A 16,554-nucleotide genomic window follows, 5' to 3' on the forward strand; every position below is an offset into this window, starting at 1 on the left:
TCTCTAAGATCTGTTGCATGTTGTCGCTTGTATCTACCTGCAATCTGTTTTATATTTTTGTGCAAATTGAAACTGTAACATTTTGCTTGTAGTTCTTCTATTTCCTGTCATCCATTGTTCCTTTGCCTCTGCATTCCTCGTAGTTCCGTTTAGTTGTTTGTATTCTGTTCATTAGGTCTAGACTTTCATGGGTCATCCATTCTTGCTTTTTGTCGATTCTTGTGCAGCCGATGTCTTGTTCTTCGAAAGTGGTTATTTTGTTCTTGAATATATTGCTTCTCTTTCCTCTTCTTCTGCTGCAGATTTGACCGCTGCTTGTAATTTTCTTTCGATTTTAAGACTTATTTCTTGTTTTTCTTTAAATATTATTCAGTTGTGCAAAGTCTATTTGTGTTTAGATTTTTTCTCTTTTGATTTTCGGAAATTATTGTGGTCACTGCTAAGGTCTGCGCCAGGGTAGGTTTTCACTGATTTTATGTATTTTTGGCATTTGAATATTATGAGAAGCAAATCAATTTGAATTCTAACAATCTTCCCCTCCCTGTCTGCAGGTGATCTCCAGGTATATAGGGTGAAGCTTAAAGAAATTGTTAGCTATAATTAGGTTGTTTTCTACTAAAAATTGCACAAGTCTGTCGCCTCTTTTTTTGCGGGTACCAATACTGTAAACTCTCACATTATTTCATAACCACAGCTCAAGTTAGCGTTAAAGTCGAAAATAAAATTCTTCAATTTTGTCTGATTGGTCATGCGTTGGCGCGTAGATTTGGATTATGTTTAAGTTTTAGTGAGTTATTTGCAGTTTTAGCATCATAACTATCATGTAGGGGGATGGACTCTGTCACTGACTTTGCTATTCTATCTGAGACCAGTATTGCTGCTCTATATCTTTGGTGTGGAAGTAGATGCGTAAAGGGGGTTTGGGCGAACATAACCTCAACACACAATCGCTCCGCCTGCAGAAAAAAATCTTATTGTCACCACTAAGGTTTGAAATTTTGATACGAGAAACACAAAGGAAGTTATCGAGCCCATAAAGTCTGGTGGAATTCAATCTGAATTCTTAAACCGACTTTGGAAATTTAACAAAATCCCCTAATTGAATCCTATTAGCTGATACAGAATCACTTTAGAAGTTAGTACTAATTGCGAAATGTGGTGGATCAGTAAGACACCATTATTTGGCACTGCAAGCCGTCATTTACAATAGACACAAGAGTCTGAACCTTTGTCATATCGTTTTTTGAATTTGCCCTCTTCAAATATTTTCAATAGATTCGCAACATCCTTGTTCTTTTGTTGGTTTCGTTGTCCAACTTTTTGCAACCTATACTCAAATTCCTCAAATTCTTCAGGAATTTTATAGAATCAACAAAACTAAATCAATTCACAAAGTCACAGCAAATTCAACCGGCCACACCAAAAAATGTTAAGTTAGAAATTGATGCATATATGAGGTTGAGTTTATATAAAAATAAAACGACTCAACCTGTTAAGTCTGCAGCTAAACACTAACTTTAATAGGTCTGAATTACGATACCACATAGATAAAATGTTGACCTAAAGCAAAACGCATTTTTGTCAGAGCAGTCATATATTTGGACATAGCCGAATGAATATTGTCCGGATGAAAATGTACCAAATTATTCTTCATAGAAATCAATTACCTGATTTTAAGACGAAATCGTTTTTAGACTTCAGAAGTTACAAGAAGCAATGGGTTTAGTAAAATTATTTAATAAGGGAAGGTGTCCACCATCCCGTGTTTTTAAAAAACGGTTTAAAAGTCGTTAAGTCAACAAAATTGAAATTCGTCTGCTGGAGTAACTTAACCAGGTGCAACGTGCTACCCCAAGGAGCCAGACTGATAATCTGTTCATCTGTTCCTCCGTATATCGCACACGTCGTCACGAATGACGCTGAATCATTAATTTGTTTTAAACAAAAGACGTGTGGGTAAATAGATCAAAAAGACTAAATGCAACGGCGAAAGTGAAGAAGATGAGTAGCAAATAAAAACACGAATAGGCTGTTACTTGGGCCACGTTGGATTTTACTATTTTTCGCTCTTACCCGGAAACTAGTTTGCGGCGGCTCACCGGCGAAATAATGAAAACCCGTGAAACCCACTGGAACAAAATTATTTTTCGATTTCAACAAAGGGAGCCGAGCGCGGTCGAACAAAGGCCGGAAATACCCGACCGCACGAGACTTACCGCCAATTAGAGTAATTAGCGTGGAGTGCGAGGGGGTGGGGAGTAGGAAATCTTCGACTGCGGTCTCTTTGTTGCGGCCACTATCCCGTTAGTTTAAGAAGTTTTTGCGACTTAAAACGATGCCATCGAGTTTCGTTTATTATGGATTTAAATCGAATTACAACGATTCAGTCTATGGCGAGTTTCTTAAAGGAACCGTCCACGCCCAAACCGAGATTTGCCTGAGACGATTCGTCCAGTTCTAGTTTCTTGGTCGCCTTTGCCGTGAGCAACTTCTTGAAGGTGTCTTCCATTTCTTCCAATTGCTGGCACCATTCGTCTGCAAATCATTTCAGATTCGATTTGATTATAAGACAATTTGAAAATTATACGGGGTTTATAAGAAATCTTAGATTTTACATTTCCAAAATGATATATACGGCTAAAATGACATGTATTCCAGAGCCGTGTGTCTTAGCTATATTGCTACCATAACCATAAATAACGATTTCAAAACTGACAAAGAAAATTCAGTGCCAATTTGCGACATCCAGTAATGAAATAGATGAAGATGTGGAAGTGTCAAGAGGTATGAGCTAAAATTAATTTACAATAATGGTAATAACTGCCGGTGTTAATAAGGCAAATGCAGGCTACTCATTTATTACGATAGGCACATATTCCTCTTCTCAGAGCATGCGCCGTGGCACATATGACAATTCTAACGCAAAATGTTAATATATGAAACATGGCACATATCCCCTTTGACATTTCACTCTTCAATTGGACTTAAGCATTTAAAATTGCGGAACGTATTTTATAGAGAGGCAATACTGTCAAAAATTTGGTTACATATTTTTTGGTTACATATATTTGGTTAAATTAGATTTTTTTAATTTAAAATTAGGTTTTATATTTTTTACTAGTAGTCTGCATGTTTAAGTAGCAATATACATTTGAAATTTTTATTTTGGACAAAATGACTTGTCATTTTCGCCTAGCATATTTTTTTAAAGATTAAATATAAACAATAACACGCAATTATAAAAGATTTTCTGAACGTCTGAACTGGAGTGAATTATCGATGGCAAGGGCAATTGATGCAGTGAATAAAAATGAAGCGACATTCCAAAGCGCTTAAGAAAAATTAAATTCTAGACAACTTACAAAACATTTTAAACTAATGGAAACAAGATTTTTTAGCTTTGCTTCCCAGGAGGTCAAAGGGCTAGCTTATCAATTAGCAGAAAAAAAGATGCCGGAACCAACTTCTGCTGCTAGAGCATGGGCCTTAGGTTGAATTATTTTTTAAAATACTACAAGAAGTTATAGAGAACCATAATATTGCCCCGTGTCGTGTCTACAATGTTGATGAGACAGCTATATCTACCGTTCAAAAAAGATTGAACGTAGCTGCTGCAACATTCAATTTTCTACCTCCGTTTCTCATATTCCCTCCAAAGAATATGAAAAATGATTTAGCTTAGCGGCAGGGTAGGATTAGCACACGAATCAGGCTGGATGACTACCAACATATTTAATAAATGGGTTGTTCATTTTCAGTCCAAAGTGAAGGCCTCCAAAGACGACAAATTTCTACTTATGTTAGTCGGACATATAATTCCCTTTTGTGTGCCTGCCCACTGCAGCCATAGAATCAAACCATCAGATGTTTCGTTTTTTGATCTGCTTAAAACATATTTTAATCGAGAAATTAAGTTGTGGCTTAAACAGGATCCAGGCAGAGTCGTAACTCACTTACAAATTGGATATCTTTTTGGCAACGTGCGCAATGGTTTCAAGAAGACTGGCTTATTTAAAATATTTAATTCTCACTTTTTTGCAGTCTACGTATTTGCACCTTCGGAAATCACCAATATTCCTCAAGCTTTCCAGAACAATTCACATTTAGAAGGCAATCAAATAATAGGAGCTTCGAAAATCTTGCCTGAGCTCTATATCGTCAGTAGCTAGTGGAGTATATGTAATTGGACAAGATAAAAGAAAACTCCTTATATGGAAGAAGTAAAATCTCAGCTACTAAATTCGCGCAGCCGACACCCACAAAAGACAACAGAATCACCAAATTTATAGACGTTGCTTCGACATCAACGTTTATGTCCAAGCAAACTTTGTCTAGATTAAAACGGAAAATTACGGAGCATGTAAATTTGGATTCTAAATCCTATGAAAAAGACTGTCCATGCATTTACTGTAACTATTTGTATTCGCCCTCAAAATCAAATGAAATGTGGCGGCAGTGCATGAATTGCATGAAATGGTCAGACGCACTGTTTATGTGCCGATGTCGCAAAAAGTGCCAAAATATTTGTTTGTGAATTATGTTCTCAATTACTGCAACAATTTTATGGCCCTGTTATTTTGTTTTTTGTTTATTTTAGGTTTTATCACTATTTATTTTGCTTTTTTTTTGTAAATTTCATATTTGTTTTGCAACTTATAACATACCAGTGGTAATGAATCAGGTGAGTTCTTCTATTAATTGTTCAAATCAATTTTACGAAAATAAAAATAAGCAAAACAGTGTGTCATTTTGTACGTATTTCTCCTATACTCAGGTGCACATAAAACGCAAGAGAGAAATTTTTAGTAATATTTGGGGAATCACAACTTTTCAAAATAAATAGGCATTAAAAGATTTTCACGAAATTATATATTTTTACATGACAATTGTTTCGACAACACCGTGGCTTTATCAAATGTAATATTTACAAACTACCTGCTATTATATATACTGAAAAAAAAGGAGAGGTATTTAAATCTAATTGATCTTTAAACAATACATTTGAATGTCTCATTTTGTTAATCTCCATGGCTTCCAATAAGTTTAATTTTCTACTTTTTGTGGTTGTATGTAAAATATCACAATTGTCGTCAAAAATGTGTTTTTCTATGCTTAAGAGTGTAGCATAATTGGAATCTAGACTATTGTTTATAAACGCTTATCTTTCGGTATATATAGTCGCAGGTAGTTTGTATATATTACATTTGATAAAGACACGGTGTTGTCGAAACGATTGTCATGTAAAAATATATAATTTCGTGAAAATCTGAACTTTTAGTTCTTATTTATTTTGATAAATGGATTTTCATCAAGTAAAGGCCACCTCAGTTCAATCACAACCTTCATTTTGTAGAAAAATTTAGATAAAATGACCAATTTTTATCAACGTATTTAGTCGTGATTCCTTCATGAACTTAATTTTAAAACACAGTGTGGTTAGTGGTTCAATTTATAATTTTTTATAGGAGGCGTTTATGTCAGTTTAATAACGTCTCTTTTCACAGCCGAACTTCTTCACTACTGTTATAGTTTTAAGTGCCGAGAATTGCACAAAAGCTGTTGGACTTGTTGAAGAAGGTTGTAGTGTGTTTATCGCACTATCATGAAAAGAGCAATCTAACGTTTTCGCAAGCTAGCTGATATTGCTGTATGGCTGTAACAGAGGACGAAAAACTACGGCTTTTGAGACGACTTCAAAAATTCCGAGGTAGACACGTTAGTGTGTGGAAAGTTCTTCGAAGATTAAAGCAGTTTGCAAATGGACCAAAACTGCTTCGGCGTTACCAAGTACCTAGGCTGCTTGCTACTGAACATTTAGGTTTGAACTTACAACAATGGAACAAATGTTCTCCAATTAACGAAGGGGTCATGAAGAAAGGTGATATATTACAATTAAATCTATTAAACCACTAATTAAGTATAAGTATAACCCTAGTTGGAGTGCTGACTATTACATTTAAATTACGTTACTACATTTACATTGAAGTCATCTCCGCAAATAGCCTCCATTGGAAAAGTAGACAAATTCTCCTAATAAGAATTTTAAAAAATCGATAAAGTGTCCAATGATATATGAAACATTTTTTTAAAATCCAGAGATAGCTCCAAATATACTGTTTGCGAAGAATTTAGATTATCCTAACCTTTACATTATCAGATCTTATATAAGTATCACCATTTAAGTCAGTTGGGTTTTCAATATAAATTCCTTTAGTTTTATGGAATATTCGTGAGACTTGAAATTTTAAGTACAAAAAATATGACATAATTCAAACCTGGTTTTACTAAAATTATGTTTTGAAAAGTAAAATATAAAGTTTACATTTACATTTACATTTCTATTCATTGTTATAAATTAATTTTTCTGATTTTTAGATTATAATACCCAACAAGACATTTTGTTAATATCAAAGTTAAAATCTGTTGGTTTTAACTTTACAAAAGTTATTTCAATATTTAGGGCTTATAATGGTTAACGGCGTATTTTTTTACAAATGAATGGGGAGTAAAAGATTCATGCGGTACTAAATGTTTTTCACCTGTATAAGATTTTCCATTTAAATGCTATAGACGTTAAACAAGAGTAACGAAAAAGTTTCGCGAACATTTAATTGGCTATCATATAATCGCTACCATTATCAAACAAAGAATGTAAGTTAGAAGGATTAACCATTGAACGTTAAATCTGTAAACCAAGTGTAATCAGAGAAACCCTGCCAAAAACTAACCGAATTCCACTCAAATATCGCCATTTAATATTTGAAACTACCAAATTCAGGATTTTGAATATTGCATATTGACTTGCTCACCGTACAATTCCTCCACGGATTTCAATTTTCCGTCATAATTGACGGGCAGACATTCCTTCGGGATATGTTGGTGGAGGGTATCGAAGTTGTGGTGCGTTTGTATCTGCGGAAAACAAATTCAACCGATATCAGCGGCGCTTAAAAATCGCCATACCCTGTTCTGCAATTTCAACGGCAACAGCGCTTGGAACAATCTCATCAATTGATCGATCAACGGCGACAGATTAACTATATGTATGGCTTTGATTCGCAGATTGATGGAGTGCTAGAAAACCAACTGTAATGCAGAAAGTCCTGGGCGACGCACCATACACTCACCAAAATATTTAGCAGCTTGTTATAAATCGATGGGGTGTACTTAACCATATTCTTCCACGTGAAACCCGTCATGTCCACCAGGATTATGTTGGACGCGAAGCAATCTTGCGCCACCCGGATCTCGGCCATCATCAGCGCCATGATGGAATAGAGAAAAGCGTCGCTAGCATTGCCTTGCGGATCGTTGAACCTGAACACGGTGATGCGGCACAGATCGGGGGTTAGTTTGGGCAAGGGGACCGTTATCCTGGAATATATGCTGTTTATGTATAGGTTATTGTTGCGTAGTAGCCGACATTACGTCAGAGGTTTGGCTTGCTTGTAGATTTCCGTGTTGGGTAAGAGTTTGTCGAAGAATTCCTCGGAATACGTGGTTCTAACGCGATAGTAACCTTCTAGACATTGCTTGGCTTTTTCCAAGCTCATTTTGTTGTTCAACAGCGAGACTTTTAGTTTGTTGTCATCTGGAATATCAAATAAATGAAATTGAAATTGGGAAACAACTGATAAGTTTATAATTGTGTTTCAATTTTACTTTTGTTAACTGTCACTGGAGACAGGAGATACACAGTGTTGCTGCTAAAAGGGACGCAGTCGAAAATTTACATTTCCAGTGGTGTGGGCCGAGCAAAAATCATTTTTATTGTCAAAAATTTAGATTTAAAAAACGTCGTTGTTTTGTGATTGGGACGCCATTTATACTGCTACGCACGATACAGCAAATTTTAGAGTTGGGTGTGGCAGTAAAAATATTAAATTAGTGAAGATGCAACGGCCGAACTTTCTGAAGAATGCGCTGTCAATATCAATAACAATCATGTTGAAGATTCGAAAACTTCACTTATTTAATATTTCTTTACAGTTTGTTATTAAAGGGTGCCTTTAGATGAAGGTGAACTGTTTCAAACATGTCTTTTCCCGAAATTGTTTTATTTAATTTTTAATTAAGGTCTGAAGTCACTGAGGTATTACCAAATAGGGCTTAAAAATCCCATGGTTTTAACAGTTTATAAATGCTGGGTCTCGTGTAAGAAGGTCAAAACGAATATTTTGAACTTTATTAGAACAGATAGTTGAATTACCAATTTGGAAAAATTGAAATATTTTTCTTTACAGATTTTAAGTTTGATGTATTTGTGAATCGATGTAGGTACTTAAAAGGTAAATTTATTTAATTTCTTTCTTTTATTTTAAATGGCTTATTCCACACAAAACAGAATTGAACTTGTCTGTGTGCGACTTGAACATTAGATTGATAATTAATTAGTATGTTAATTGAGACTTTTGAAACCTCAGGATCGGTCTGTAATCAGATACAAGAACGCAGACGTTCGGTATGGGACGAGACCGCAGAAGCGGCTATAGCTACTGGAGCTACTCTATTCACTACTGGTTTGGCGAAGCTCTAATGTATTTACAGTTTTTGGATAATGAAGTCGACAACCTATTAATTGTGAGAGAATGTTCAAATTATAGATATCCTGGGCAATCCTTTTAGATTTTTTTATAGGGAAGTTTAAATACTAGATCACGATATCTACTAGTGCTGAGTGAAGCAATAAGCACTTTGAGTATTTCAGTTAAATTGTTGGGACTTGGGATAGAATACGTCAGAAAGCTAATTAAGGCGTCGCTCGATCCAATTTATTTTAAATTATGGAAAAACTGCGAAAATCTTTAATTGTTTTGAAAATTGAAGGAAAAATTGTAAAAAGTAATGGACAAAATTTTATAAGTTTAATTTAGTCGTAAAAACCTTCAAATAGAAGTGACACTTTAACAGGCTCACCCCTTCACAAAATTCCAGACAGGCATTAACAAACCTGTCAGAAGAAATTGAAATTAGGCGAGGTGTAAGATAAGAATGCACATTACCAGCACTTCTTTTTAACGTAGAATCCGAAGAGATCCAGCACTGGAAGCAAAGCTCGAATAAAGGTATATGCGGACGCACCATAATAATGGCGGAAAACATCTTTATGAATAGAATGATAGAAGGTGGTCAGGAATATGAAGTATGAACATAAATAGGAAAACTAAATCTGTGAGAAATTCAAAAAACCAGGGGAATAATTATTTTGGCAATTAAAATCGAACAAGTAGCAAAGTACAATGTTATTTTTCATATTTTCGTACCCACCTATAGGGGTAAATGAAAGTTGTATAATTTTTTTAGACTCGTTAAAGAAAACAAATGCGCATCGTAAAGTTGGCAAAAAGTAGCAAGTTTTTTTTATATGTAAATGAAACACACATATTTTCTGTTATGACGCAAGATTATTTTCAAAAATATAAAAATATATGTTGATATTTGAATAAGCCGTATTATATTCTTAAAGTTTAAATTTTTGATTAACTAATCAAATGTTGATCGAGTTGGCCAGGCGTTCAGTGTGACATATTGTGTCGCTTTACTTCAAATAGAAACATCGCGGAAGTAAAATTGGATACTCAGAGGAACAAAAGCTTCAAGTAGTTCGTCTTTTTTATTCCAGTAACAATAGAATAGCTGCAGTTCAACGCCAATTTCATCAGATAAATCCTGGGCGAAGTGTACCGTCAGATGACACAATCAAATGTATTATTCGGCAATTTAATACAACTAAAACCAAAGAGAACCGTTGTTAGAAATGAAGATGACGACATGAATATATTGCTTTCTGTTGAAGGTGGCTATACTTTTATAAATAGTATTAAAAAGAAAAATAATTTAATATAACTTTTTAGAAAATCCGGAAAGTTCAAAACCAATTGTTGCAGCACAGTTGTCACAAAATGTCGAGGGAAAAATAAGCATTATTGGCCTACGTAAAATTCAACCAATAAACATACAGAGTCGCAGATCGGTTATCTTGATAGATATCTGACCTGCCATTGATATTTAAATTTAAGTCAAAATAAAAGTGCAAATTATTTAGCAGACCTTCCAGATCGTCAATACATTAACATGGTTTGGGAGCAAGATTCACCACATAATACCGATTCATACCTAATTGACAGAAATGACCATTTGATAGGTAGATATGGCAGACAGTGGCTGACTAAAGAATTGAAATATTCATGCTCAATCGATATCCTCCAGACGTTATTTTAAATGCGGTTATTATACATCTACCTGAAGCTTTTCTTACTCTGATTAACCTATTTTCCTAACTGAACGTTTCAATTTCCGAAACGCCTGGCCAACTTGATCTGTTTAGTTAACCCAAAAATTTAAACTTAATTAATTCAAGAACGGATGATCGAAATATCAACAATCTGTGTATTTTTGAAATCAGGGGAAAAGGATCTTTCGTAATAACAGAAAATCCATTTTAAAATGAAAAAAAATCTTTTTTTTTCCACTTCGCGATGCGCATTTGTTTTCTAAATTCTAAAAGAGTCTAAAAGATAATATTACAAAAAATTATACAACTTTGGTATCAAAAGTTTTTTTTGGTAGGTTTGTAACCCAGATAGCAGACAATATCCACAGTGTATCATCCCATTTAAGTCGCATGTCCCGAGACATGTGGAGAATATTCTTAGGATATACGTCAGCCTATATACTAAGGATATACTATAAAATACATTCCAGGGATATCCTCTTAAGCTTAAGCCTGCGGATTTACTGCACACGATATACATTATCACATTAGAATAGAAACCTAAAAAGTTAAATTTTGAACAACTGAGAAGGAAAATACTTAGTTTTTTTAGATTTCTAATGTTTTGCGACATGTTTTATTGGCAACGTTTTTATGCACATCCACATCAGCGTCAGTGCTGGCAAGTCCTACAAAAACCGGAATCAAATCGTCCAAATCAACTTGCTTTTATTATTTTTAGACACGAACAAGACAAGAAACGCTATTTTAATAAAAATACCACAGAAAATACGGATTCATCTACGTGAAAAAATTACAAAAACGTAAAAATAATATATTTGTTTATAAGATCCCATTTGACAACACGGTTCGGCTGCATCCCATGACGCAACTACTCGCGGTCGTGCTGTGCCGGACTCGCTCGAGTCTCGTCGGCTTCTCCTCCGTCTCGTCGTCCGCCATCTTTTCAGCGTTGTTTTTGTTGGCAGTATAAGGTATACGGCGATTTGGAGTCTATTTTGAGTATTTTGTTAGCTGCCCTTACTGCTTTCAGTGCTTTCATTTCAGTTATTTATTTGTGGTATTATTATTACTAAAGGACTAATCATTCATGTAGGTAAAGCTTTATGGTAAATAAGATTTGATAAATTTTAAGCTGATCAAACCATTGTTGTGTTCTTAAGGCTTGATTTCATGGTGATAGTACCATCGCGAGCAAAACATACTAGGAAAATTTTTAGGTTGACAAAATATATTGCATGAAAATAGGCCTTTACTGTCAAACTGAAAAGTCATATTTTTTTCTAGTTTTTTTTTTTTCGCGCGATAGTACCTACTATCATGAAAGAAATCTTACCGAATAGAGCTTAATGAGGTTTGTATTTAATGAAATGAAATACATAAAAGTATACCTACATCATTGTGGAGATTAGCATCTAAGATCACTTTCATGAGAGTACTATCAGCGTCGAATCAAGCCTTTACTGAAAAGGCGGATGTAGGGATTTTTTAAAACTATTTTTTAAACATATAAGATACTAGTCTCCTTTTTTTTATAAAGAACAGATATACAAAACCTATCTTTCTCAAAACTAAAATATTTTCAGATGCGGATAAGCAGCACAAACATCAAAAGAATGTGAGAATTCAATAGCTGCTTGGCTGAAAAAAGCTATTTTCATCAAAGAATGACAGAAAACCTGTCAAATATTAGTTATTCTTTTAGAGTTTAGTTCAAGATATAGTATTTTACTCTATTTTTAAGATACTTTAGGTTAGGTTGTTCTATATTTTTGCTGTATTATATACCTACAATTTTTTCATATCTACAATAGAAAAAATCAGATTTATATAAAATGTGTTTTATTAATGGTATCAATCGGCAGTCCTTCAAAAGTAAAATTAAAGATTAAATATTAATTGGAAAAAACTTGTACATTTCAAATATTGCCTGCTACTCCAGTGATCACTTCGCCAACCATATCCAATAAGTTAATGCCACCACATGCGAGTACCAAATACTGGGATAGAATTTTTATAGTCGTACAACCAATTGGACTGGACATTACCTTTTCAGTATTTCTCATAGGCTGTTGGAAATAACCTAATAATTAAGTAAGGTCCACTGGTGTATCTATATATGATCCTATATCCTCGAAATCGGATATACTAACGATGTCTCAACTAGTATAAACTGGATATCCTTAGTATGTCCTAACAAACAACCTACGGACATACGTATGTGATATGCTGTGCCCGTTCCAATTAGGAACATCGTATATCCTTGAGACGTATTAAAAATGTCCCTTAGCTGAAGCAGTCTATCAATAGGATATACGCTATGTCCCGTCAGATATCCCGAGGATGTTTTACGTACCTTCTTGTGCTATATGAGAAGCAAATATAAAAATAACCCTATACTTGGGTACACTGATTAACACCCAAAACAACTAACTAAAAAACCGATCTTGCTATACGGCATAAAGACACGGACATTAATGTCTATGAAGGACCTAGAATAGAAGGATTATAAAGATATCCTAGACAGAACACATTACAACAACGATGTTATGAAAAGGATAAACAAAGAAAAGGGGATCGTAGAAACAAATAAGACCATAAAACTACTGTATCTTGGACGTATCAGAAATATATGAAAAGGGAGGATATGATAGTTGCGTAATTTGAGAGAATGGTACCGGTGTACATCGTGCCTGTTTATGAATCAGCATCTCATCCATCAATCCATTACATATACCGTAAACTTAAATGGTTTTCTATGGCCGGACTATAATGGTAAGGAGTATCATCTTGCTACCAACTGAAAATTGATCCTTCTTCCGCTGGTATTGTATCATCAATTAAAGGTTCAATATCGCGCAGCAATTGAATATACCGCTGATAATTTAAATTACCTTCAAAAAGCACTGGGTTCACAATTTTGTTTTCCGAAATCGCGCAGCACTCACACCTTCACTGAAATTCTACCCGCCTTATTAATTTCAATCATCTCTTTCTTGTATTCTCGATCCTAGTAATGCGTGTTTTTTTGTATGGATATTTTAACATAAGTGGTGAATGTGGATTCATCGGTCCAAATAATGTTTTCAAAAATATTTTCTTGCAACTTTCTTTTTTCTTCTTCTATTCTTTAAGTTTCTGCATCGGCAAAACTTGTGGGGCTTCCATTTATAATTCCGAATGCAAGATTGCAACGTTGTTGTTTTGATATTAAGATCCAAAGATGCTTGCCGGACATCTTTTTTTTTTGTAATACAGGGTTCCCTCCCTCCTAAATTGATATTGTAAAATGTTTTTTTCGTTGGAGTTTGCTTCAATGGAAATTTATTAATGCAATTTCTAACACCTTCACTTTTATTACTTTCCTGTTCCCTGGTAAACATTGTGAAAGAAAAAAAAGATAGCAAAGAAAAATAATTAATAGTGTTAGTGCTAGATGAATGTACTAGCCAAAACTAACCAAAACATGACACTTTAAAGTTTTCAACTCTACAGAATCTTTCAAAATTCGCTGCAGATATTTCAAGGGTGTGTTCTTGAACTCATTTTTTTGGGTTTGAATAAATCAATATAAATCTTTTTTTTATATTTGCATTTTTTGTATTTAAAATTTTGTTCAATTTCTTGAGAAGTCTCAGTTGGAATATAATCGACGTGTTTTTAAATAGCTTTCGAGAAAATCAATGTTTTGATCCTTGTATAATTTACACCCTGTATAAACTAATTCTAAAACAGGTAACAAATTTGCCATTGGAACATTTTAAGATCAAATTAAAATCTTTGGTTATACTCGGTAAAACAATGAAAACAAAAACAAAGATATTATCTGTGTTTTATATTTGTTTGTATTTATATTTATTTATTGTAAAATTCATCTAATCGTATACATTTTTGTGTAATTTAGAGGTCCTGTAAACAAACACTATATTGTAAATTAGTCAAATAAAGAATGTTATCACTTCAAAAAGCGATTGTTTTGATGCAATTCCAAATAGAAGAAATTGAAAGACGATAGATAAGATAAATAAGTACATCATCTTTCGCTTGACACCTGCGCGTCTAATATAGTTGAAGAGAGAGAAAAAATAGAGGAAATGCGCATCTACTGCCCATCGGGCGAACAAAAATGTGTGGAAATCGAACTTACGCCCAAATTATTCGACACTTACTGTTTTCCTTGGGCAGATGTTCCGACTTTTCCAGCCACTCCCTCATAAGTTTGACGTTCTCCTCGAACTGTTCGTCGGTCGTGTCGAACTCTTCGAGGACAGCCCGTTTTTCCGCGTCCGTAACTTGCAGCAATTTCGACAATTTTGACATTTCGGAAATCTCTTTTTAGTTCGGAAACGGTCTCCAGCGGACGCGGGTCTCGAGTGCGCCGAACGATCAGGCGTTTGACATTAATTGGGTTACCTGGTCGTACATTGTTTACGCAAATGGCTACACTAATTTGCCACTATTAAAATCAATTATTTGGCGAAATAATGACGCGTTGCGATCGTTCGAATAAAAGGCTACGTTCGGAAGCGCGAATTTTTTGACGCGACCTCCCCGATCGATGTGTGTGTCTTAATTGGTGCTTTATTTCATAAATTTGCATGTCTCACGAGTCAATTTGAAGTTTCGACCGGGAAAATAGTTGATAAGACAAGCCATCAGGGACGGACTATTAAGGCGTTTCAATAATAATAATAAGCTTTGTTACATTACATTACATTTACAAGTCAATTTATTCACTATGTCTAGTTACATGAACAAATAACAAAAATTATTAAGAATTAATGAACGAATTAACGATCAATAAAAATCAACCCAAACAAAGGCGACCCTGTAAAGAAATATATAATACAAAACTTCTACTATTGACTAAGAACTAGTCTCTTACTGTCTAGTCTCAGCTGAGGACGAGAACCAACTAGCTGTCTGCGGTGGTCCCCCGTGTGGTCTTCTTCTTCTGGGTCATTTATTCTTGCATATTTTTGCTAACCTGAAGTTGTCTCTCTTCGCCTATTTCATTTCTATTTTTCTCATTCTTGTATCAGCCATTTACTACATTGTTTTCCTCAGACAGCCAGATATTCTTACTTTTTTTGTTTTGTTATTGTTTGCTAGCAATGGTGGAGTCCAAGTAACTAAAATCCATTACTTCTATCATATTCCCATCCAGTTCCAGTATACACCTAATAGCTCTCCGATATCACCGACAATTTTGTTTTGCTAGCAAAGATATTATAGGTTTTCGCTGTGATGTAAAAAGTTTGTTACATCCTTTGTTTGGTAGCATAACCTTTTTCTGACTTGTCGAACTCTTTTATTCATGATTAAGTTAAACAGAGGTTGGTCCAGAAAATCACCTTGCCTTAACTGACCTTATTGGCATTGAGGCAGTTCTTCTCTGCGATTTTCATACTTTTGTTTCAATGCATATCATTCCATAATTCATTGTTACGGTCCTTGATAACACCAATCATGGTGGGTTAAAATTTTTTTCCACCAATATTAGCAGAATATCATTTTTTTCACACTGTCGAAGGCCTTTTTCAGGTCTACAAAACAGAGAAAGACACGGGAATTAAACTCAATGGATTTTTACATTGATTTTGTGCCTGTGGTGAGTCTGTTGTCCCTAAAACATTGCCGCTAGTCGGCTGTTTCTATTGGTTTCATTTTTAGTAAGTAAAGTAATTCCGCTATAATTAGGGATAATTTGACGCGCTGTTTTGCCTTTATATCAGAGTTTAACTAAACATAAACTAAAATAATCACTATTTCACTACAATTCAAAATATCATAAAAATATCAACTGCTTGCAAGAGTGGACTTCTAACCGACAAGTTTCTGAAGGGAATTTGTAGGTGGAGCAATGAAGGTGTTCTGACTGCCCGCGAAGGAAAGTTAAAACTGAATAACAAATTTACCGAAAATAAGCTACCATATAATCCAGCGTAGATATAAGTGGAGTGGAGCGCCCTTAGTAACCGTTCACTTCTAAACTCACTAGTATTCCGTAGTATCAATTTCTCAACATTCTCAACGCACTGCTACAAGTTTGATTCGTATTGTCAGCAACCGAAAGAACTCCCAAATTTGACTGATATAATCAATAACGGGTTTTTAATTTATAGGCAAAGCACATCTGAGAAATTACCAAATAAACAAATCAAACATCTGAAGCCTACCAAATGTCTGTTAGAAACTGAAAGGGGGCTTGTCCCTTTTAGGTTTAGGTTTTAGGTTCATTCGAATATTTATTTCATTCATTTATTTCTTCTTCTCTTAAAAACAATCTAAAAAACGTTGTATGCTAGTCTCCATCTACA

At 34.5% G+C, this 16,554-nt stretch overlaps 1 protein-coding gene across 1 annotated transcript; it reads right to left on the bottom strand.

The window, feature by feature from the left end:
• Positions 1-2,331: 2,331 nt before the first annotated feature.
• Positions 2,332-14,784, bottom strand: LOC132705874 (uncharacterized). The gene is made up of 6 exons (XM_060676818.1): positions 14,404-14,784; positions 7,429-7,591; positions 7,128-7,374; positions 6,964-7,074; positions 6,810-6,912; positions 2,332-2,535 (listed from the first exon to the last, which is right to left on the bottom strand). The coding sequence occupies exons 1-6, from the start codon at positions 14,552-14,554 to the stop codon at positions 2,384-2,386; spliced, it is 927 nt and encodes a 308-aa protein (XP_060532801.1). The 5' UTR covers positions 14,555-14,784; the 3' UTR covers positions 2,332-2,383.
• Positions 14,785-16,554: the final 1,770 nt, after the last annotated feature.

This window comes from Cylas formicarius, unplaced genomic scaffold (genome assembly GCF_029955315.1).
Source record: "Cylas formicarius isolate icCylForm1 unplaced genomic scaffold, icCylForm1.1 PGA_scaffold_8__14_contigs__length_24414737, whole genome shotgun sequence".
NCBI classification, from domain to species: domain Eukaryota; kingdom Metazoa; phylum Arthropoda; class Insecta; order Coleoptera; family Brentidae; genus Cylas; species Cylas formicarius.